Source organism: Mus musculus, chromosome 16, assembly GCF_000001635.26.
Source record: "Mus musculus strain C57BL/6J chromosome 16, GRCm38.p6 C57BL/6J".
NCBI lineage: Eukaryota > Metazoa > Chordata > Mammalia > Rodentia > Muridae > Mus > Mus musculus.
Window position 1 is genome coordinate 91545341 of NC_000082.6, and position 21784 is coordinate 91567124.

Genomic DNA, 21784 nt, shown 5'->3' on the forward strand with positions numbered 1-21784 from the left:
ACACACACACACACACACACACACACACACACACACACACACACACATAAATATTTTTGAAAGCATTGTGATTGTGTTCATGCAGTGCTGGGACCAGTCTTTGCTCTCATGGTTTTGGAAGATGCAAATAAAACACCCTAAGGTTTAGTCTTTTGCTGTGTCCACAATAAGCCTACCTCCAAAGGGGAGAAGCAATGGGGAGGTAAGAGAGAGAACACAGAAATGGCGGCACACAGCACAATCAAAGCAGTTGCTCAGAGGGACAGACAGAGCCAGGAGTGCTACACACACAGGAAATGCCAGACCGGAGTTCCTGTTATCTTCCGCTGCCAGCTGCCAGATCTCAACAGAAGACTCAGCTATCAACGACATCAGGGTTCCTCTAGGCAGGAAGGGCAAGAGAGTGGATGCCAGCACCTAGCTGGCCTTGCCCTGACAAAGTTGCCTTGGGGAAAGGAGAGAAACGCTTGTCTTTGGGGGGTTGTATGCTTGAGGCATGGGGTACAGATCCAGGGAATATGCCCTTAGCACTGTGCTGAGGGAGGGAGATTCTAGACAGGGGTGTGGTAGGGAGTGGGGTGAGGCAGTAGTAGCACTTCCAAAGGCTTACCATTTGGGGTCAAGACCACAGGCTGAAAAGCTTAGTGATCACAGGTCCTTCGTGGCTTTAGCTGAGTCCTTTTCCTTACCCTGTCTCATAAAAATAAAACATGCCGGGGGCAGGGCACGGGGCACTCAGAGGGGTATACTTATAATCCACAGCCTGTGTGGTTAGGTTTTCTCTCCTCTGCGGTTTTCAACACGTCCTGTTGAGAGGATCCCCACAGCCCTCCTCTTCTCCTTGGCATGTAAGTACATTTCTGGGTCTTGAAATTCTCAAGTCATAGTTCAAATTTTTGCTAGATAATTTCATCACGTATTTTTATAACAGGCCAACTTCTGGAGCCACAGGCACAAGGGAAGGGTTTGGGGGCCCACGACTAACCCCTGAGAGGTAGAGATGTGAGGATCTGTGAAGTTCAAGGCCAGCTTCAACTACAGTTTAAAGTGGCTTCCTAAGACTGAGGCCTCAGCGGTTAGGAGCAATAGCTGCGGTTCGATGACCCCTTTCTTTGACTCTTGTCTCCCTCTAACCATTCCTTTCGTTGCCCCCTTTTTTGTGGCCGAGGTGTGAACGTCTCTGCCAACAGGCTGGCCACTGGGGAAGGCTCAGGCTGGGAGCCTATCCCTGCCCTGCTCTGGGGTCACTTCCTCGTAGCTTCACAGCCACAGAGGGCCAAACCCACAGACTATTAAGCAACCAGTACAGTTCCTCTAGCTTTTCTTCCTCTGTGACACCACGGCCTAGAGGGTCCTCTCTGCTATACCCTTAAGTAGCCCTTTGCTTAAAAGGATTCAAAGCTTAGCACGATCTTTCCGGTCATTAAAGAGAACAGAATTCAAAATAAATGGGTCCTTAAATCGTACGTGGCGGGAGTCCGAAGTGGGGTGGGGTAGGGTGGGGATGGGTGTCCACGGGTCTCTCCAGAAGGATGGTACTAGAGATCTCTGGCCACACATTGGAGGTCGGCTCGGCGAGGTGTGGCCGGAGTCACCGGGGCTGTGTGCTGGGCTGCGGGGGCCGCGGTTCCCGGGAACACCGGGGAAAGTCCCCACGGGCCGGGCGGGGGCGGGGCCGGGCGCGGTGGGGGCGGGGCGGGACGCAGGCGGGGCGAGGCGGCTCTGCGGCTAGGCTGGGGAAGAGGCGGGCGCTCGGCTCGCCATGGCCGCTGCGGTGCGAGTCTGAGCGGCGTCCACCCCGCGGTCCCGGGCCGCCCGGGCCATGCGGCCTTTGCCACTGTGGCTGCCGTCGCTGCTGCTCTGTGGGCTCGGTGCCGCGGCGTCCTCGCCAGGTAAGCGCGACCCAGGAGACCCCCCACCCCACCCCCGACTCCTCGGGCTCTCCTGGGTGTCGCGTCCGCGCGTGGGTGGCTCCGGGAGCTTGCACCCGGCACAGGGTGGGGTTCTGCAGTCGTTCCCGATCTGCGGGTGACCGCGATCGGACGGGGCACCGACCAGGAGGAATCTGCAAGAGGGAGCTGCAGTGAGTGTAGCGTGGACCACGGGGAATTCCAGGCCTGGAGGTGGAGAGCCCAGTTCGTCTTTGGCTCCTTGGTGCCAGGGAGATCAGCTGACGGGCAGGACCAGTATTTGTCTGGGCAGCCTATAAAATCCTCGTACTCAGTTCCTCGGGATCTTATAGATGGGGAGCAGAAATGCCTGTGTCCCCTCCAGTGTATGGGGACAGAGGGTCAGCTGAGGCACACTTTTAATCTCAGCTCTATCCTACTCCGCCCACACAGCCCTTTACCGGGGTTCAACTTCCCACTTTTGTCACCAACCTGACTGTATTTATGAGCCAGTCATCAAAACCAACAAAAGAAAGACATCACTAACCAAGAACATTCTTCCTACGTGATTATATTTTGCTGGGTTCTTTCCCGTGCAGAGATCATATCAAAGCTTGGATATCTGGAGTCCACAGTGGTAGTGGGGTGCACCCTTGTGAAAACACAGAACTCAGGATGAGAAAAAGGGGTCCTGAAGTTTCTGGCCGGCCGGGCCGGCTTGGTTTACTCAGTGGGTCTTGCTGTTGTTGTTTATTTTGTTTTTTTTATAGTTTGGCCATTAGTTAAATAAGCCTACGAATTGGGACGTTCCCTCCCATTGGAAGTGGTGTTGAGGAGTTAGTTGGTCCTCTGTCAGCATCCCTGCAAAGGCCCTTAAGTTCCCTTTCTCCTTAAGGGCAGAGGAGCACAGGAGGATGAGTGGGTTACGCAGTTAACTTGTTCTCCTGGAGTCAGACAAAGACTTTAAACCCTGGCTCTGATGTTCCCCATTTTGCCTTGAGCAATCTGTGTCTGACACACCCACACACACAGGTCTCCTTTGGAGGAGAGCCTGCGATTGTCTGAGATGTCTGTGAACTATGTGTTCAGAAGTTGATAGGCGTATTTAGAAACTTTACAACAGACATTTTTCTAATGATTAACTTTTTATTATGCTCCACAAAAGTCGTGGTCTGTGGCTCATTAACAACAAATTGGATCCTTAGATATTTTGAAAATGGTAGCCTTTTGTAAATTTCTTAGACTCTCATGCCACTCTTAACGCGAAATTTTCACACTTTTTTTTTAAAAGAAAAACTAGGATATGTTTAAAAGAAACCCTTTTAGTCACAGTGCAGAGTGAAAATATTGACATTGTTCTTGCGGCCAACAGGTAATGAGAAGATTCCCATAACTGTTCCATAGGTTATGAATGGCCCTCAGGAATCATAAAATTGCTTTTAACAACATATTCATGTTTTGCCTGCATGTCTATGTATGTCTATGCACCACTTGAGTTCCTGGTGCTTACGGAAGCCAAAAGAGGCCATCATATCTCCCAGAACTGGAGCTATAAATAGTTCTGAGCTGCCCTGCTGGGGCTAGAACTCTAATAGAGTAGCAAGTGCCCTTAACCACCGGGCCATCTCACAGCCCCGGAAACAAGGCTTTGAAAGGAACATTTGTAAAACGCTCCAGGGAGTCAAGGCTAGCATATCAATACTGTACCCCAAACAGGCTGGAGTTACTCTCTGTTGCTTTGTTAGGTGGCAGCCATTTGCTGTAGATCATAAAAACAAAACAAAAAAGAATAATTGATAGCATGAGACTCTTTAGTTATTCAGTTTCCTGCACAGAAGGATCAAGGCTTCTGCTTGTAGCCATGGCTGCTCTTTGTACTGTGGAGTAGCCGTGTGTGAGCATGTGAGTGTGTGCGTGTATGTGTGTGTCTGTGTGTATGTCTCTCTGTATGCAACTCTATGTGTGTGTGTCTCTATGTGTCTGTGTGTGCATGTGTGTCTCTGTGTGTAACTCTGTGTGTCTCTATGTATCTGTATGTGTGTCTGTGAGTGTATGTGTGCATGTGTGTCTCTGTGTGTGTAACTGTGTGTGTGTCTATGTGTCTGTGAGTGTATATGTGTGTGTGTGTCTCTGTGTCTGTGTGTAACTCTGTGTGTGTGTGTGTGTCTATGTATCTGTGTATGTGTGTATGTGTGTGTTTGAAGGAATATCCAAACCAATGGGTGTTAGGGAATTTCCTGTTTGGGTGTTGTCTCTTCAGGTGGAACTGTCTTGTAATTGGATAGGTGATAATCCTAGCTCCCATTTATTGAGACAAGCTGCTAAGGGCTGTGTGTATTTTCTCTCTCTCTCTCTCTCTTTTGTTTTTGTTTTTGTTTTTGTTTTTCGTGACAGCGTTTCTCTGTATATCCCTGGCTGTCATGGAACTCACTTTGTAGATCAGGCTGGCCTCGAACTCAGAAATCCACCTGCCTCTATTTTCTCTCTTTTAATCTTCATATTTTACTGCCAGGAAGAGACAAATGATCTAGGGAGAAAAAAAAAACCCACTTGCTGTGGGGATTTACTAAAAAGAATCACTTCCTGGTTCTGACTGAAGGGTGAGGACTGTTTATTTCCCTGTCACATTTAAGTTGCTGGAGGTGAGGTCATTGGTGTCAGGTCTAATTCATGTGAGGCTGACCAAGAGGCATAGAGAGAGGCTAGAACCAGGGAGTGGGTATAGCCTTCAAAGACCTGTCTCTGCCGATCTGTTCCTTCACGCAGGCCCTGCACTTACAGGCTCCACAGCCCTCAAAATAGCCTCACAGGCTGGAGACCCGGTATTCAAAGCCTGTGGGGGACCTGTCAGCCCCTAACAATAATGAGACTCCCACCAGGCCGCAGTATTTGCTGTCGGATAAAGGGCCTCACTTGTCTGGAATCCTGCCTTGAGCCACAGGATCCCGTAAGCCCCCACCTGGGCCTCGGTTCCCTCATAAAGAACAGAACTTCTTCCCATAGAGCTGTGAGAGGCAAACCCAAGATCCGAAGTAAAAAGCAAAGCTGAGGAGATAGCTAGGCAGTGGTGACTACGAGCACTCACTGCTCCTGCAGAGGTCTGGGGTTTGGTTCCCAGCGCCCACCCACCCACGTAAGATGCTGTCTGCCCTCCTGGCACCTGCAAGCACATGGGACACATAGCCACACCCACATACACATAAATAATGAGGCGAAAGGGCCAAACCAGACAGCATAATCTGTCTTTTGTTTTTGTTTTTAAAGATGTGATTAGTTGGGGGTCTTTGGTTTTTTTTTTTTTTTTTTTTCTTTTGGATGGTGAGATAGATGCTTGCTGCCAAGGCTAGTGACTTAACTCTGAAATCTAGGATCTGCAGGAGAGAACTGACTTCCACAAGTTGTTCTCTGTCTCTGTCTCTGTCTCTGTCTCTGTCTCTCTCTCTCTCTCTCTCTCTCTCTCTCTCTCTCTCACACACACACACACACACACAAATTAAGAAAAGATGTCACGGGGCTGGTGAGATGGCTCAGTGGGTAAGAGCACCCGACTGCTCTTCCGAAGGTTCAGAGTTCAAATCCCAGCAACCACATGGTGGCTCACAACCATCTTTAACAAGATCTGACTCCCTCTTCTGGATTGGTCTGAAGACAGCTACAGTGTACTTACATATAATAAATAAATGAATCTTTAAAAAAAAAAAAAAAAAAAAAAAGAAAAGATGTCACATTTAAGATGTGGCTGTTTCTTAGTTCCTGGTTCCCATGGCTGCCTTGCAGGTAATGAGAGCTGGTTCCAGAGACAGCTCGTTGGCACAGTATTCAATGGCTCCGTCCTGTCACAGATTAGCCTGCCTTCTTCCTCGAGATGCCTGTGTTTGTGACTGTTAGGTTACATGAGAAGCGGCAGGTTCCTAGTCAGACGGTCTTAAAACTGGCAGTCTATTTTGGCATATCTGGGTTGTGTCCAGTATAATCACAAGGGAGGTGGTTTCAGGACAATCTAGCCAGGGTAGGGTTCTTCCACCTGCAGCTCCTAGGACCACGGCCTTTGCTCTTGAAACAGCTGCCTCTCTGGCCGGGAGCACTGTATCTCCTATGGGGGCAAAAGCTCCCAGACCCCAGGGGAGTGTGCAAAGCTCCTCCTTTCTCCGTGCGCCTGTGGCCTCTGAGTCACGAACCACTAATGATAAGAGCTGGGTGTAGCCTGTTTGAACGCTCCCTGCACCTCAGCCCTGTACAGGTCCCTCCATCCTGCCCTTCCTGCTTCACCCGTGATGTGCCTGGGGTAGAGACACTTGAGACTTGATAGATTCTTCAGACTAGGTCAGGTGTGCAGCCACACAGTCCAGCGCCAATGGCAGTGTCCCCATATGCCTGCCTTCCCCGTTAGCACGGACTGGAATCCAGTGCATTCTGTCAGGCAGTTTGGTCCCAGGGACACAAAAGTAACAGGGGTCTTTAGAACCATCCGGAGAAGGTCAGCACCCCTGCCCTGGCCTGTGACACGAGACAAAACCACAGGCCAAACACAAAGCAAGGAAGAGAGCGCCTGGGCCTTGAGTGGGTTCTGTTCCATTTTTTTTTTTCATGGTTAACAGCAGTCTGTCAGCGCAATGTTCGTTCTCCGCATCTTCTGAGCCTGCTGTTCCAGGCCCAGAGAGAAAGCACCCCTGAATCCCGCAGCACCTCAGCTTCTCAAAGTGTCTGCGTGGCGCTGAAGAGTAACTGATGGGCAGCTGTGGGAAAAAAAATGTGAGCTGAGCCTACACAGCACACAAAGTCGCTCCTTCCACAGAAAGACTGTGTTGAGGACGGACGCACTGTGACTGGTCTCCAGACCCAAATACCTTATCCAGAGGCAAGCACAAAGACAGTAGCAGAGGAGCCTCTCGAAGGACTCCAGTGTGAATCACACTCTGGAATACAATCGAGCAAGACAGTAGAGGTGAGAGCAGGATTATACGTTTACCCCAGGGCTCAGTCTGAGTGACAGCAGGGACGCTCCCTGGAGAGGGAGCTGCAGAGCAAGGTCCCAAGTACGGCTGTGCTGTTTCCCAGGAGCAGAGAGGGTGAGGTTCCAGGACGGGCCATCCAGAAGTGCTTTATGGTGTGCGGACAGTCTCTGGCACTTCCCGAGGAGTCCACAGTTCTGAGACTCATTTTCTTCAGTGAAGAAGATTAGATAAGGTTCCCAAGAAACTCCCGGTGGACAGCCATGCTGTGTGAAGCTTTCCTTATAGCCAGTCTGAGAACTCCGTCTTGCCAGGTCAACTTTTTTTTTTTTTTTTTTTTTTTTTTGAGACAGGGTTTCTCTGTGTAGCCCTGGCTGTCCTGGAACTCACTCTGTAGACCAGGCTGGCCTCGAACTCAGAAACCCGCCTTCCTCTGCCTCCCAAGTGCTGGGATTAAAGGCGTGCGCCACCATGCCCAGCCCAGGTCAGCTTTTTGTTGTTTGTTTTTAAGTGTTGGGCATCCAACCTAGGGCTTTGAGCCATGAGGCGCGTGGTGCGCAACTGAGTTCCACTCCCACCCCCACTTCCAGCCCTGAACGTGCGCATGCGCGTAAAGCAAACTAAAACTCCCAAGGTATGGTTGAGGGGAAGATCTGAGGGAGAGTACAGCCGGAGGCATCCGGAGGAGTCCGGAGCAGGGAAAGTAGTAGATGGACATGGCTAGCAGACTGGACCAGGCCAAGAAGAGAGGAGATAGAGAGTGAGGAAGACACAAGAGGCCCAAGAAAGCGCATAGCCCAAATGTCACGACTACCTACCTACCTACCAGGATGAGAAGCTGGGGGCCAGAAATCACTGGAAGCCAATGAGCTGGAGGTGAGGTGAAGTTTAGGATCGGGTGAGCTGAGCTGAGGGGAGCTACAGGTCCTGAGTGGGCCTGAGTGGGCCTGGAGGCCACAGACACTTGGTATGCTAATAGGCACCACAGTTAAGCCATTTGTCCTGAGTCTCTTTTGTATCTGAGAACCCTGATAGCTTTCCTCTTCCACATGTGGTTAGGTTCTTTCTAACCTGGTCCCTTGGCGTCCCTCTCTTAAATGGATGTTTAGATTGTGAGAATAGGAACCCAGTGGAGGAAGAGAATATTCTTTCTGGTTCCTCCGGAGATGTGAGAGCTGGTGAGAGGAAGATGTGTTAGGCAGAATAATGTCCTTTAAACGATGTCCAGGCACTGATCCCCGGACACCTTAGGGATATGTGATCTGACAGAAGGGGCTTTGCTGGTATGACTGAGTTGAAGATCCTGACGGGGAGCTGACTGGATTCTACCCTACGTGGACTCACGGTCATTAACAGGGTCCTGGAAAGATAGAGTAAGAAAGAGAACCAGAGGGAGGGTAACACAAGGCTGACTGGGCCCAGCATTGACAGAGAAAAGGGCCACAAGCCAAAGAATGCCAATAGCTTCCAGAGCACAGAAAAGGGAGATGCCCTGGCGACTCCAGAAGGAACAAGCCCCACCCCCGCTACCATCTCCACCCTAGGCCTGCTTCACACACCTGACCTCAAAGGGATGATAAGTGATAAATGTCGTGAAATAATTGAGATGATATGTCTCCGTTGGTAAAAGCTCTTGCGTTTGGGGGATGTGCTACAGCGCTGGCAGAAACTCAATGTGGGCAGGAAACGCTGCTGTCTCTGAGATTTGTTGATGGGTGCCTGACTTCCCTGGCTTCTGCCAAACCCACAGCAAGCTGACCGCGCCTGCCCTCCGCCTTGCTGCTTTGCCCCCCTCCCCGTCCCGTTCCCCTGAGGCCTGTGTGAATGAATGGTCTGCAGTGGGGGGGGGGGGGGTGCTGGAGGCGCCTCCGCACCCTTCTTCTGACTTGGAGGGGCTCTCTGAAAACGTGGTTTGGTTTGTGTTTCCTGCTTTGCTTTCTGGAGCCGCATGTCTTCCTTCCCACCTCTGAATGTTTCTCGTTAATCTTCCCATCAGAGAAAGTGTTACGACGATTTCTCTTTTGAGGGAAGGTTCCAATGTTTTCAGTCTCTAGCCCAGCCCACCCGATATCTGCCTGTGGCGATGGTTGGAACTGGTCTCATTGGGGAATCTGCTACCCCCACCCCCACCCCCGGGAATGTGTTCTTTTGTGATTTGTGGCTCTCAGGGGTGGGAGACAAGTTAAAATTGAACATTTCCTCAGTGGCTTCGAACCTGGGATGCAGAAAGTTATCCGGATCCCAGCGATGGAATGCTGAGAGTTTTTGAGGAGCAAATGATGTCTGATCTTGCCCACATAGCAAGGGCCTTTGGGAGTTGACTGACTGATTTTGGGCATCTGCATGAACACATACATGCAGGGTCATCTTGGTACTCTCTCTGGGCTTAGCAGGTGCTCACTCTATGGGGTGGTCTGTTATTGGTTAGGATTAGGGTTATTCCTGTAGAAAGATGGAATCTTGGGCAGCTCACAGTCAAGTGCCACATATGATAGATGGGGGAACCCAGAGTAGTCTAGCCTGTGGTCCCCACGACCTAGAGGGTGACCTAAAAAAAAATGTCTCCCATAGTGCCCTCCTCACAATCAGGCCCAGGAGGGGGTGAGTCTGGGAGATCAGCTGCTCTTGTTCCAGAGCCAAACTGCAGCCAGAGCTGTGTTGAATAAATGACTTTGACAACAGGCACGGAAACATTGTTGTAATTCTCTCAATTTTTCCCCCTCTCCTCTGCCCCTTTTCCTCCTCTTGTTCCCTGTTCCTCCCAAGACTCGTTTTCCCAGCTTGCGGCCCCTCTGAACCCAAGGCTTCACCTGTACAATGATGAGCAGATTCTAACTTGGGAGCCGTCACCTTCCAGCAATGACCCAAGACCAGTGGTCTACCAGGTGGAATATAGCTTGTAAGTGGCTGATGCTCTGCGGGTGTCCTTGATGCTCTGCAGGAGTCCTTGATGTTCAGTGAGTGTCCTTGCTGGGTGAGACCTGTTGGGGAAGTTGGCTGGGAGCCTGCAGTGAGATCCTGACCCCGGGCTTTCAGCATGACTATGGTGAGACCCCCTATGCACACAAAAGCTTCAAGGACAGAGATCTCATCACCTCCTGCTCATCTGAGGCGAACTTAAGCCTGGCTGTTAAAGAGCTGTGGCTGCTGGGACCTCCTTTATTGGTGACACATGATCCCTTTGCTCTGTACAGAGTGAGGGTTCTCTTCTGCCCTGGAAAGGCAAGAGATAGCTTTCAGGTTTATAACCTCAAAGTCCAAACTGAGCCTACTGAGGAATGTGTTCAGCAGACTACAGTGAACTCTCAGTTTCTCACCTGGTTTTCTGTTCTGAATAATCTAGTGTTCACGCCCTTTGTGCTGCCTCTCGCCTCAGTCGCAGGCCACCACTTGATTTGCAAAGCCGTATTCACTAAGAAACTGCTCAGTCAAACGGTTTTGTTTTGTTTTGTTTTGTTTTCTTGGTCACATATGTTAGTTGAAGATCAAGCTGAAAGCACTGGGCACACGGTTATAAACAAAAACTGATTGTTTTGAGATGAGCATTCCTGTTTGGCTCAGATAGCTCTGGAGCTAGAGATCCTCCTGCTTCGGCCTCCAGGAGGAGCTGAGACTCCTGCCAGCCCGCCAGTGTCACTGCACTCTGAGCTTTGTTTAAAAGACTTCCACAGAGCTTTGTATTACAGACTCACTTCTTTGACTCTAGGGTTGGTTGTTTGTGGGGTGGGTGGGTGTGTGCACATGTGTGCGCAAGCCTCTCTCACACACATACACACATGCACGTTCACATACGCACACAGCTGTGTGGAAGCCAGGGAGCATGGCAAAGTGCCTTCCTTAGTCCCGCTCCCCGTATTTTTGGGGACGGTCTCTCACTGAACCCAGAGCTCTCCAATTCAGCTAGATTGGCAGACCAGGGAATCATCGGGTTTCTCCTCTCCACGCCTGCCCCACCCCTCTCCACGCCTGCCCCACCCCTCTCCACGCCTGCCCCACCCCTCTCCACACCTGAACGCTGCCGGGGTCACTGGGGTTTTGCAGGTTTGCTTGGATGCTGAGGGTCTGAGCCCAGGCTGACAGTTTAACAGTAGCCATTTCCCCAGCTCCCTTGCTTTCTTTCTTCTTAGTAAACATTTTGTATCTTTTTTATCAGGGGTTGAGGTTGGTTTTAGTAAGAAAAGCATTGGTAAACACTAAAGCAGGCTGGTCCCCCACCCTCACTCCCTCTGCTGCAGAGCTCCGCTCTTGTGAGGGGAAGAGGTCTCTGGTTTTGTTTGACTTTAAAAATCAGTTTTCTTATTTGAGGTTTTTTTTTTTTTTAACTGATTTTGAGACTAAGATTTAAAAACTGTGTTTGTCTGTGGTCAAGCATGACTGCCATTGTAAAGGAAGGCGTCCCCTTAGCTTTTTATGAAGGTCACAGTAGCAAGGCCAAATCTATAGGAGAGTCTAGGTTCGTGTCAGGTTAGCAGTTAAAATCCACCATCTCGGATGGCCAGCGTGCTCTCGAACGCGCAACATATTAGGTAACGTCTGAAAGCACAAGTCCAGAGTGACCCTGTGCAAAGTGTAGAGAGAATCTCGTCTCTTGCACTGTGTGGAAGCCTCACCGTGTGCCAAGAAAAAGCCGACTGCCTTTTAGCAAGAGGCAGGAAGAAATATGTGGGGTGGAAGAGGGTAGAACTCTGGGAATTCATCAGAGGCACTGGAGATAGGAGCCGTAACCAGCCAGCCATGTGGCCTTCAGAATTGAATAACCGGGAACTAAACAAACAGGAACGAGCTAAAGCTTGTGGCCTGGGCATTTAGTCATAATTAAGTCTCCGGACGGAAAAGCTGTGGCTACAGCCTGGAAGCCGGGTGACTCTCCTGATTAGTAAACCTTAGACCGAGTTGGTGGCGCTCGATGAACTGTACGATTGAGCCGTGTTCATTTCATTGCTCATCTAAATGCAGCCAGAATCATCTTATTTTTACCCTCTGTACGCAAAGGGACTCCTTCCCTCAGAACCCCCGTCCCATAAATCTGTCTTACATGAGGGCACATAGAAATAAAACACAGAATTTTAAAGTTTTAGAGGAAGAAAAAAAACCCAACCCATTCATTCTGTGTCTTGAATGTCACAGAGGAAGTCACAGAGACCAGGGGTTCATGGGTCTCCATGTGGGATGGTTCCGTTCCGGCTGAGGGAGCCTGAACCTCAGTCACTGCCGCTGACTGAGGCTTCCGGGTGAAGAGAGGTGGAGGAGAATCACTATTAATGGATACCAGATGGGGGTTTGGAGGGGAGGGCTAAGTAAGAACATATTTTAAAAATCAGTCACAGCCAAGCAGTGGTGGCGCATGCCTTTAATCCCAGCACTCGGGAGGCAGAGGCAGGTGGATTTCTGAGTTCGAGACCAGCCTGGTCTACAGAGTGAGTTCCAGGACAGCCAGGACTACACAGAGAAACCCTGTCTCAGAAAAAAAAAAAAAAAAAATCGGTCATACTGGTGGTCTCCTAACCTTGTGCACACCCTGAGAGCATTGGATACTTGAGTAGGCGCAGCGTATGACCTAATCTAGCCAAGAGTTTCTGTATGTGACCTTTGCCCAAAAGATGAATGAGTAAGCGGGTCCTCGGGAGGAGTTAATGTCTCTAGAGAACAGGGTTACTCGCGAAGAGAGAATTCTGTGAGCTGAGATCTTGTTTTCCCTCCCAGCATCGATGGCTCTTGGCATAGGTTGCTGGAGCCGAACTGTACGGACATCACAGAGACAAAGTGTGACTTAACAGGAGGCGGCCGCTTGAAGCTTTTCCCACACCCATTCACAGTCTTCCTGCGGGTGCGAGCCAAGCGAGGGAACCTCACTTCCAAGTGGGTGGGGCTGGAGCCATTTCAACACTATGAGAATGGTAAGAGAACGTGGGAAGAAAGCTTTACAGGGGCCAGAGGGGCAACTCAGCCGTGCAGAGCACTCTGGCTCTTGCAGAGGACCGGAGTTCAGTTCCCAGCACCCACATTGGGGTGCTCCCAACTGTCTGAGACTCCAGCTCCAGGCATCTAAACGCCCTTCTCTGGCCTCCTCACGCACCCACACTCACACGCAGATAAATAAAATAGACACACCTTTAAAAAGAAATGTCAGTCCCAGGTTTTCTCTACGTGCTTCTTCATTGATCAGTACGGAACCCACCCTAGGCCTTGGTCCTGGACCCCATCCTAATACACCAGAGACAAATGGTGAGGTTGTCAGAGACCACTGACCTCAGGCTGATGCTAAAGAATAGGGTTTGCTGCACCAGGCTCTGGGCTCTAAATCTGACCCCACGCCAGTTACTTTAAACAGTGTTTAATGGGAAGGTAGTTACAGCCATATTTTTGTTTCCTTTGCTATGGTGCTGGGGAGCAGGGACCTGATACCTCCCTCCTAGGCAGGTGCTGTACTGCTGAGCCCCCATATGCATGCGTGCATGCGTTCGTGTGTGCGTGCGTGCATGTGCGCGCACACACACACACACACACACACACACACACACATGCTCAAAATTCAAGTATAAGACAACAGATGTGACCGCTGTCTACATAGTCAATTCTGTAGTAAGCAGTTAGTGTTTTTGGCTGTGTTTTTTTGTTTGTTTTTTGTTTTTTAAGAAGTATAATCCTAGCCGGGCGTGGTGGCGCACGCCTTTAATCCCAGCATTTGGGAGGCAGAGGCAGGTGGATCTTTGAGTTCAAGGCCAGCCTGGTCTACAGAGTGAGTTCCAGGACAGCCAGGGCTACACAGAGAAACCCTGTCTCAAAAACAAACAAACAAACAAACAAACAAACAAACGAAGTATAATCCTAGGTAGCATGGCAGATTTTATTGTTATGTGTTGTTATCACAACAGCAAAATGTGATAGAAAATTTAAAATAAAGCTGGATAAATTAATAAATAAATAAAAGATCCCCCAAATAACCCAGAGCCATTAAAATGCCAGCTTATTTAAAAGTGAGCTGGGGGATAAGGGTGGCACACACCTTTAGTTGCAGAACTTGGGAGGTTGAGACAGGCAGATGTCCATGAGTTCAAAGCCAGCCTGGTCTACAGAGTGAGTTCCAAGCAAGACAGAGCCACACATTGAGAGACCTTGTCTCAAAAAATCAACTGTAGAGGAAAACTCAATGATGCGGTAAATGTTATATCACACTGTCACTTAGTCCTGTTTACCTACCTGTAACATGTCTCGTGTTCCACGTGGACGTGGTAGACTGGGATCCTCGTATGAGGCAGAGCAGGCGGCGTCTTTTTCCCTCACTTAACATCATACTCTCCAGAGCCACACACTTCTGTGCAAATTTCAAACCTTGCACATCTTTTCTACCCTGAATGAAAACTTCGCCTCCAGTTTAAGTTTCTGTTCTTGTCTCTCTGGGATTCTGACGCCTGCTGGGATTCTACAAGCTTTGCTTGCAGTCAAACAACTCCCAGCTGAGAGACAGCATCTCAGCTAGAACAATCTTGAATGCCTTGAGCAAGACCAAAAACCCTTGCAGAGTGCTGCACGGCCCTCCCTGATGGGAACGGAAACAACTTCCATGTAGCCCTGATAGATCCCGGCTCACAGGGCCTTTCAGCAGGGCCAGTCCTGGATGCTAGCTCCCTGGTAAACCTCCTGTTCAGAACGGGCATCTGAGTGCAGCCCATTGCGAGTGTAAGTGTGAACGTGTGTGTACACACAGTGTACATACGTGTGGTGTTTAATAGGCACACACAGTGTATACGGGTGCCTGTGTCACTCACGTGAGGTCTCTGTGATTCTATTTCAGTTACTGTTGGACCTCCGAAAAACATCTCGGTGACCCCAGGAAAAGGTTCCCTCGTCATACACTTCTCCCCTCCCTTTGATGTGTTCCACGGGGCAACTTTTCAGTATCTTGTCCACTACTGGGAAAAGTCAGAAACCCAACAGGAACAGGTAAGGCCCCTTTTCTTCTTTGTTTATGGTTTTTTTCTCTTTAGAGTTTTTTTTTTTTTTTCATTAAGCCTCATGAGGTGTCCAGAACGTCACAAATCTTAATTTCTAGTATAGAAATTTCTCCTGTAAAACTAAAGCCTCGGGCTGGGGAGATGGTTCGGTGGGCACAGCGTTTGCTATGTGATCCCAAGAAGCTGAGTTCACTCCCTCCGCACCTCTGTAAAGTCCGGCATGTTGGTGTTCTATCTCTTATCTCCGTTATTTACAGCCCCTCAGTCTTGTTACCATTTGGTTGTGTTCACTGTGGATTTGAGGAGTCACTAGAAAAGCTAGAAGCTGCATGGCCCCATCTGTCCCTCTGCTTGTCTGTCTGTCTGTCTGTCCGTCTGACCTGTGTGGCTCTGGTGCTGTCTACACAGGTTGAAGGCCCTTTCAAGAGCAACTCCATTGTGCTGGGCAATCTGAAGCCATACAGAGTATATTGTTTACAAACTGAGGCACAACTGATTTTGAAAAACAAAAAAATCCGACCACATGGGCTCTTGAGCAATGTATCCTGTCACGAAACAACAGCAAATGGTAGGACATACCTTCATGTATCCATTACCTGCTGCAAAAAAGGCTTCTCCTGAAGTGGTTAGGATGGCATGCTGTGGCATGTGGCTGGTGGTCGGAGAAGAGACCGGAAGTGCTTACCCGACAGGAGAATTATATTGAGGTCTCAGCAGCAATGGCTGTGTGACTAGGCTGAGCAGCAGCCACAACGCCTGGGACCAGGAGTATGTCAGATTTGTGGTCGTCTTGTTTCAGATTTTAAAATGTTTGCATATATATATAAAATGAGGTGTCTTAGGGATGAATCCTAAATCTGACCATAAAATTCCCTTATGTTTTCATAGACACCTTGCATGCATAGCCTGAAGGAGGCTTTATATAATATTTTTAGTACACTGGTATAGAATTTTTTATTGCATTTTTTGCTTACTTAAGTGGGGGGTTTGTGTGCATGTGTGTGTGTGTGTGTGTGTGTGTGCACGCGTGTGTGTGGGAGCGTGCATGCATACATGTCATGTGAGTACACTTGAGTGGCCGTCAGAGGACACTCTGTGGTATTGTGACAGGATAGAGGACGTTCACACTGCCCTCTGCTGTCACACATGGGTCTTCAGGACAAAATGCAGGCCTGTCGGTCTTAGAGGCAGGCAACTTCATTTGCTGAACCATCTCACCGCTCCAATTGCACCGGGGCCCATCAGGTGAATTTGGATGTGGAATTTTCCATTTGTGGTATTATGACAGGGCAGTTTTTGATTTTTGAATAGAAATTTTCAGGTTTTACATGTTCAGGTCAAAATTATTAGTTTAAGCGCATATTGAGGCAAGGGGGTAGAGAGGGCCTGTGGGTCTTCCTGGGACGAGAAAACGGCCCAGCAGTGGGAGATGGGGCGTGGACTGCTGCTGGCGGCTTGCTCACTTCTGTGTCATCTTCTTTAGCCTCCGCCAGGCTGCAGCAAGTCATCCTGATTCCGTTGGGCATCTTCGCATTGCTGCTCGGCCTGACGGGCGCCTGCTTCACCCTGTTCCTCAAATACCAAAGCCGAGTGAAGTACTGGTTTCAGGCTCCGCCAAACATCCCGGAACAAATCGAAGAGGTCAGTGCGCAGATGCGCGAGTGACCCGCTGTGGCCCCGCCCCCTCGTGGTAGGCGAGAATGGACACCCCGTGCCGTCCTCTGCCCCCCCCGCCCCCGTGCGTGGGCACATGCCCACCCACATACGTTCACACAGAATAACTAAGTAGTAAAATGGCTGTTGGGTTAGGTCAGAGTCTATATAACACGTGGCTCGTGGTGATGGGTTAAAGGTTTCCCTTGTTGACACTGCCAAAGAGTAACAGTTCCCGATGGCCCTTGAGCTTTCACTGGGCTCGTCCTGACTCTCAGGTACAGCCCTCAGAGGAACTGAGCCTGGGCCACCACAGTTGTTTCTCTGGGGCAGAAATCTAAGGTTTTGCTGTACTTTCTTGGGAAAGTGTGAAGAACTGCCAGAGGCTGCTGACGTTACTTGAGAGTAGAGATTGGTTTCCGCTTCTGTGTCTGAGGTTTCACATGGCACGCACATGACTTCTGTTCCTCTTTCCATTGGCCGATAGCACTTCTAAGAGCTGCGGATGGAGCCCTGGAATCCTGGGGGGTTTATAGCCAAGAGCAAAAGGGAAAGAAAGTTCAGGGCTGTGAGACCCCTCTTCACTGTGAGGATCCTAGCCCCACCCAGATGCGTCCAGGGTTGTGTGCAGGTGGAAGGAGGGGCTAGAGTTTAGGGACGTTCCCTGCTTTATCCTGCCACAGCTGGGCACAGTGGGGATTCCCACTTTTCCTGAGTTCTGCCCTTCCCAGCTTTCATCAGATGAACAGAGGATGGAGCCCAGGCCCTTGTACTTTCTAGACAAGCGCTCTTGCTCTGAGCTACACCTGGGCCTGCGCCATTACAGAGATGAGGGCTGAAGAGGCAGGCACGTGCTGGAAATCAGGGCTGAGCATGAGTTAGCAGCAGTGTGCCCTTACCGTGTGCCAGGCCTGGGCTTGACCCCTAGGGTCACAACAGTTAACAATGACGATTGGTGGTGGTATCACTTCATTGATGGACAAAGTGGAGTTGTACCTGATTATAATATGACTACATCAACTACAAGTAGGGACATTGTATCGGACTGTCTGTAACTGGCTGGCCTTCTATCCTTTTCTAGTATCTAAAGGACCCAGACCAATTCATCTTAGAGGTCTTGGACAAGGACGGTTCACCGAAGGAGGACTCCTGGGACTCCGTGTCAATTATTTCTTCTCCAGAAAAGGAGCGAGATGATGTGCTCCAAACACCGTGAACCAGGCCAGGGTCTCTGCTTGCCCAGGAGGGCAGCGATCAGTGCACCCGAGAGAGATCCCCAGGGCCCCAGGACTGGGGAAGATGGTGTAGTGTTTGTTCTTTATGAGTTTTCTGGATGCTACAAGTATTTAAAAGGATTCCACAGAAAGATATCTCAGAAACAAAACAAAAACAAAAACAAACCAAGCGCTTCTCTTAAACACTAAAAAGACAACTGCTCATTACTGGCAACGTGGCGGCAAACCTGTGTGTGGTGCTTTCTCCAGTGTTAGCTGCCCCTGCTGTCAGAAGACTGGGTCCTTCCTTGCCTTCACTCTGGAAAATGAGTTGTCCCAGCCAACCCTGCCTGTCACAAAGAGGGGCCCTTAGTGTCCCCTTCATGTCCAATGTGATGGCTTAAATGTGAGACCCCTGGGCTCGGTGCTTGCCTAGCACGTACACGCCCCACCCACCCCAGCACCTCACTCACAGAGAGGTGATTAATCTTGTAAATAATGTCCTGGTAATTTAAGTCTTTTTTTTTTTTTTTTAATCTAGAGATAAAAGATTGTATGTTAAACTTTTTTTTTTTTTAAGTCTATCTGCCGGGTGGTGGTGGTGCACACCTTTACTCCTGGCACTTGGGAGGCAGAGGCAGGAGGATCTCTGTGAGTTCGAGGCCAGCCTGGTCTAGAGTCCTGGTCTAGGACAGCCAAGGCTACACAGAGAAACCCTGTCTGGTAAACAAAACAGGAAAAAGAAGTGCACGTGTTTCTTCTTTTCTTGTCCCTTACCACGTCGCCTTCTTTGCCTGTTTTCCGTAAAGTATTGACTTGTGAAAAGTCTTAGCCAGGCATGGTGACACATGCCTTTATTCCCAGCACTTGAAAGCAGAGGCCAGTAGATTTCTGTGAGTTTGAGGCCAGCCTGGTCTACATAGTGAGTTCCAGGACAGCCAGGGCTATGTAGAGAGATCCTGGCTCTCTAAATAAATAATAAATAAATACCAAACTTAAAAATATTTGTATCTAAACTTGTATTTTCTTCAGTTACATTTAGTAAGGCTGATCCGGAGACTTCAGCCAGAAAGATGTTCCTACTGTCTCTTCCCTTAGTTCTTCAAAGCCATGGGGACAACACAGTCCACAAATGAGTCACACTGGCCCAGTATCCCAGCGGGCCACCAACCATGTTATCCAGGACCATACCTGAGCTGACTGCCACCCTTGCCCAGCTTCCCAAAGGCACCTTTTAAGCCCTTTGACACTATTTAACATTTAGGAAAGGGTGTCCAGCCCACCCCTTCCCCCTCCTACCCTACTGCCCCTCGAGGTTCCCCCACACACAGTGGCACATGGCGCCCACGTGGTCCGCTGTGAGGAGCCCCCGCCCACAGGCTTGTCCTGACAGTGGGAGAGGAGACTCAGGCTTGCTGGCACAGCCACTGTATCCTCTGTTGGGTGCTGAGACCTTAGGGAGAAGCAGGGAGCCTCTCTAATGAGAGACATTGTGTATCCGACATCTTGGTTGGCGAGGGGTTGGGGGCATTAAGGGTTAAAAGGACAGGGCTGGGCCTAGGACTCAGTAGTGAGTGCTTGCCTTGAGTTCCATTAGGCACCCCCCACCACCCCCCACTCCCACTAAAGCCCCTCCACTTGGGGGAGGGGGATTAGTTCCAACTGTAGTCAAGTTGACAACCAAGAGTAGCCATCACAAACTGTTTTGGGGGTGAGACTGGTCTGTTGTCCTGAGGCAGGAGGTGGCTGTGGTTGAGCCCCAAAGGGCAGCCAAATGGGCCAAAGGTGACAAGAATGCCAGCAGGGAGCATGGAGCCCAAGCTCAGAGCAAACACTTCCTAGAAGTGGGGTGTGGGCGGGCTATCCAAGCTTATTCTCTGAGTGAGGGGCTAACCTGGATGCCTTCATCTACTGAGAATTCAAACTGCTTCAAATGGCCATATTTGTTGTAGTTAGTTTTTTGAGACAAGAATCTTACCAGGTAGCTCTGGCTGGTGTGGAGCCATCTATATGGGACAGACTGGCTGTGTGGATCAAGATATCTTCAACATCACAGGGCATGTGTCACCACGCCCAGAGGAAACAGAAAAGCAGTTTTACAGCCCTCTTTACCATTGCATTACCATAACAACTCAGGTCATTATTGAGAACAATGTTTAGCCAATTAAAAGTCTGAAGTCCGGTTTTATTTATGGCCTGGGTGGACCTGTGCCTCTGGTGCCAAGTGCAGGAGGATACAGAATTTTTAAAGGCAAAAAGCACAAAGACCGTACATCTAAGGTGACAAGCAGAGTAACCTTGAAACACTCATTCCTGGCAGAACATAGTAATTATTTTAGACATAACTTGGCAGTTATTTTTGAGTTATCTCTTTTCTAGTTGTTTTAGTTTCATTATTTTGGTTAATACATCTGGACCATGGTGGAGGGCCATGGAAACCTCAAATGTGTCTCCAAGGAAGATGCGACATTGGGGGGGAGGGGCTGAGGGCTGAGAACTATGTAAAGAAACAGGAGATAAACGGAGTCAGAACAGCAAGGCGGACAGAGGTCCTTCACCATCTATTTTTAATTAAAAAAAAAATGCTTCGGTCTGCCTTGTAAAATAAACAACTAGCCAGTAGGATTGACTCCTGTGCTAACTTGAAACTTTAATTTCTAATCGGAAACCCATCACCTATGAGATAGGCTGGGCTCTCTCTTAGCATAGAGCAGCTGTAACCAGTCTCTATCCACTAACCACACCCATTCCCTGCTGTTCTCCAGTTGTGGGTCCACAACCATTTTTACATCTTTAAAGGGCTGGAGGGACAAACAAAAGATAAGGGCCGAGAATGTGGCTCAGCGGTCAAGGGCCTGCTGCCCGTCCAGAGGACCTGGGTTTTGGTTTCCAGCACCCACACGGGGTAGCTCCCAACCACCTGTAACTCCAGCTCTAGAGGACCTGACACCCTCCTCTAACCTCTGTAGGTACCTGCGCACGCAGGGCGAACATACAAACACTACACAAATAAATAAAAATAAAAAATACAAAGATAACACTTCAAACCACATGAAAATAATTTGGAGTTACACCCAGTTTGGCTCCGTTGTTCACTCGAGGTCTGCGGCCACCTTTGCACCACCAGGCGGACTTGAGTTGCTATAGAATATATGGCTCACAGAGCCTGAGGTTTACACCTGGCCCTCTGTGCCAAGCTTGCTGGCGTAGTTAATGACAGGGTCACTATACAGTCACAAAGAGATCCACTCTTATCATCAAGGTTTATGATGTAGGGTCAAAGGTCATAAATCATAAGAGGGCACACTGCATTCTTGTGTGCATACCATAAAGCACATTATGGGTCAGGAAAGGCTGCGTGCGCACAGTTTAGGAGAGTGCAAGGTTGCTCATCCCAAGCTGATAGGACCAAGCTGGACCAAGCACTAACCTGTAAGGAACCTCTCTCTTTAAGTCACCTTACTTCCAAGTGCAACAGATTTTCTTCCTGAATAAGCAGACACAATTTCTGTGCCTGTGGTTGTCAGGGACACAGGCTTAGTGTTGCAGGGATCAGTCTGCAACACAGTGTCAACTGCTCGCTTCACACCCACAAGAACAAGGTCAGGTAGGATTTTATTGCTGTTACTTCACTGTAAGACTTTAGTTACTCAAAATAAAGCATTCATCTGTACATTCAGTGTTCCCAGCTGGAGGTAACCACAGCTCCAGGAGCATGGGAACATCATGAGAACCGGCTTATGTCCACTGTACAGCCACTGCCGAGCTGGGGGCCGGGGGAGGGCAGTAAACCTACATCAAAGGGCTTTCAAGTTTCAGATGCTCCAAAAGTCAAAGCTCCCACAATGTCTACCCCAGCATAGCATCCCTACCCCAACATAGCATCTGTCTTAGTCAGGGTTTCTATTCCTGCACAAACATCATGACCCAGAAGCAAGTTGGAGAGGAAAGGGTTTATTCAGCTTACATTTCCAAATTGCTGTTCATCACTAAAGGAAGTCAGGACTGGAACTCAAGCAGGTCAGGCAGCAGGAGCTGATGCAGAGGCCATGGAGGGATGTTCTTTACTGGCTTGCCTTGCCTGGCTTGCTCAGCCTGTTTTCTTATAGAACCCAAGACTG

The 21784-nt window shown here is 49.4% G+C and overlaps 1 protein-coding gene across 1 annotated transcript; it reads left to right on the top strand.

Annotated features, from left to right (window-relative positions):
* Window positions 1–1718: 1718 nt before the first annotated feature.
* Window positions 1719–18667, top strand: Ifngr2 (interferon gamma receptor 2). Its single transcript, NM_008338.4, has 7 exons — window positions 1719–1892; window positions 9608–9740; window positions 12545–12738; window positions 14637–14785; window positions 15205–15364; window positions 16280–16437; window positions 17531–18667. Exons 1-7 carry the CDS (start codon window positions 1823–1825, stop codon window positions 17663–17665), a joined length of 999 nt encoding a protein of 332 aa, NP_032364.1. The 5' UTR covers window positions 1719–1822; the 3' UTR covers window positions 17666–18667.
* Window positions 18668–21784: the final 3117 nt, after the last annotated feature.

What these genes read in the sequence shown, in the direction of transcription:
- Ifngr2 (NM_008338.4), top strand. Translation starts at nt 1,823, where the DNA reads ATGCGGCCTTTGCCACTGTGGCTGCCGTCGCTGCTGCTCTGTGGGCTC. An exon ending in TGCCGCGGCGTCCTCGCCAG is followed by an intron (nt 1,893 to 9,607) that starts GTAAGCGCGACC and finishes GTTCCTCCCAAG; the next exon opens with ACTCGTTTTCCCAGCTTGCG. An exon ending in TCACGAAACAACAGCAAATG is followed by an intron (nt 15,365 to 16,279) that starts GTAGGACATACC and finishes CATCTTCTTTAG; the next exon opens with CCTCCGCCAGGCTGCAGCAA.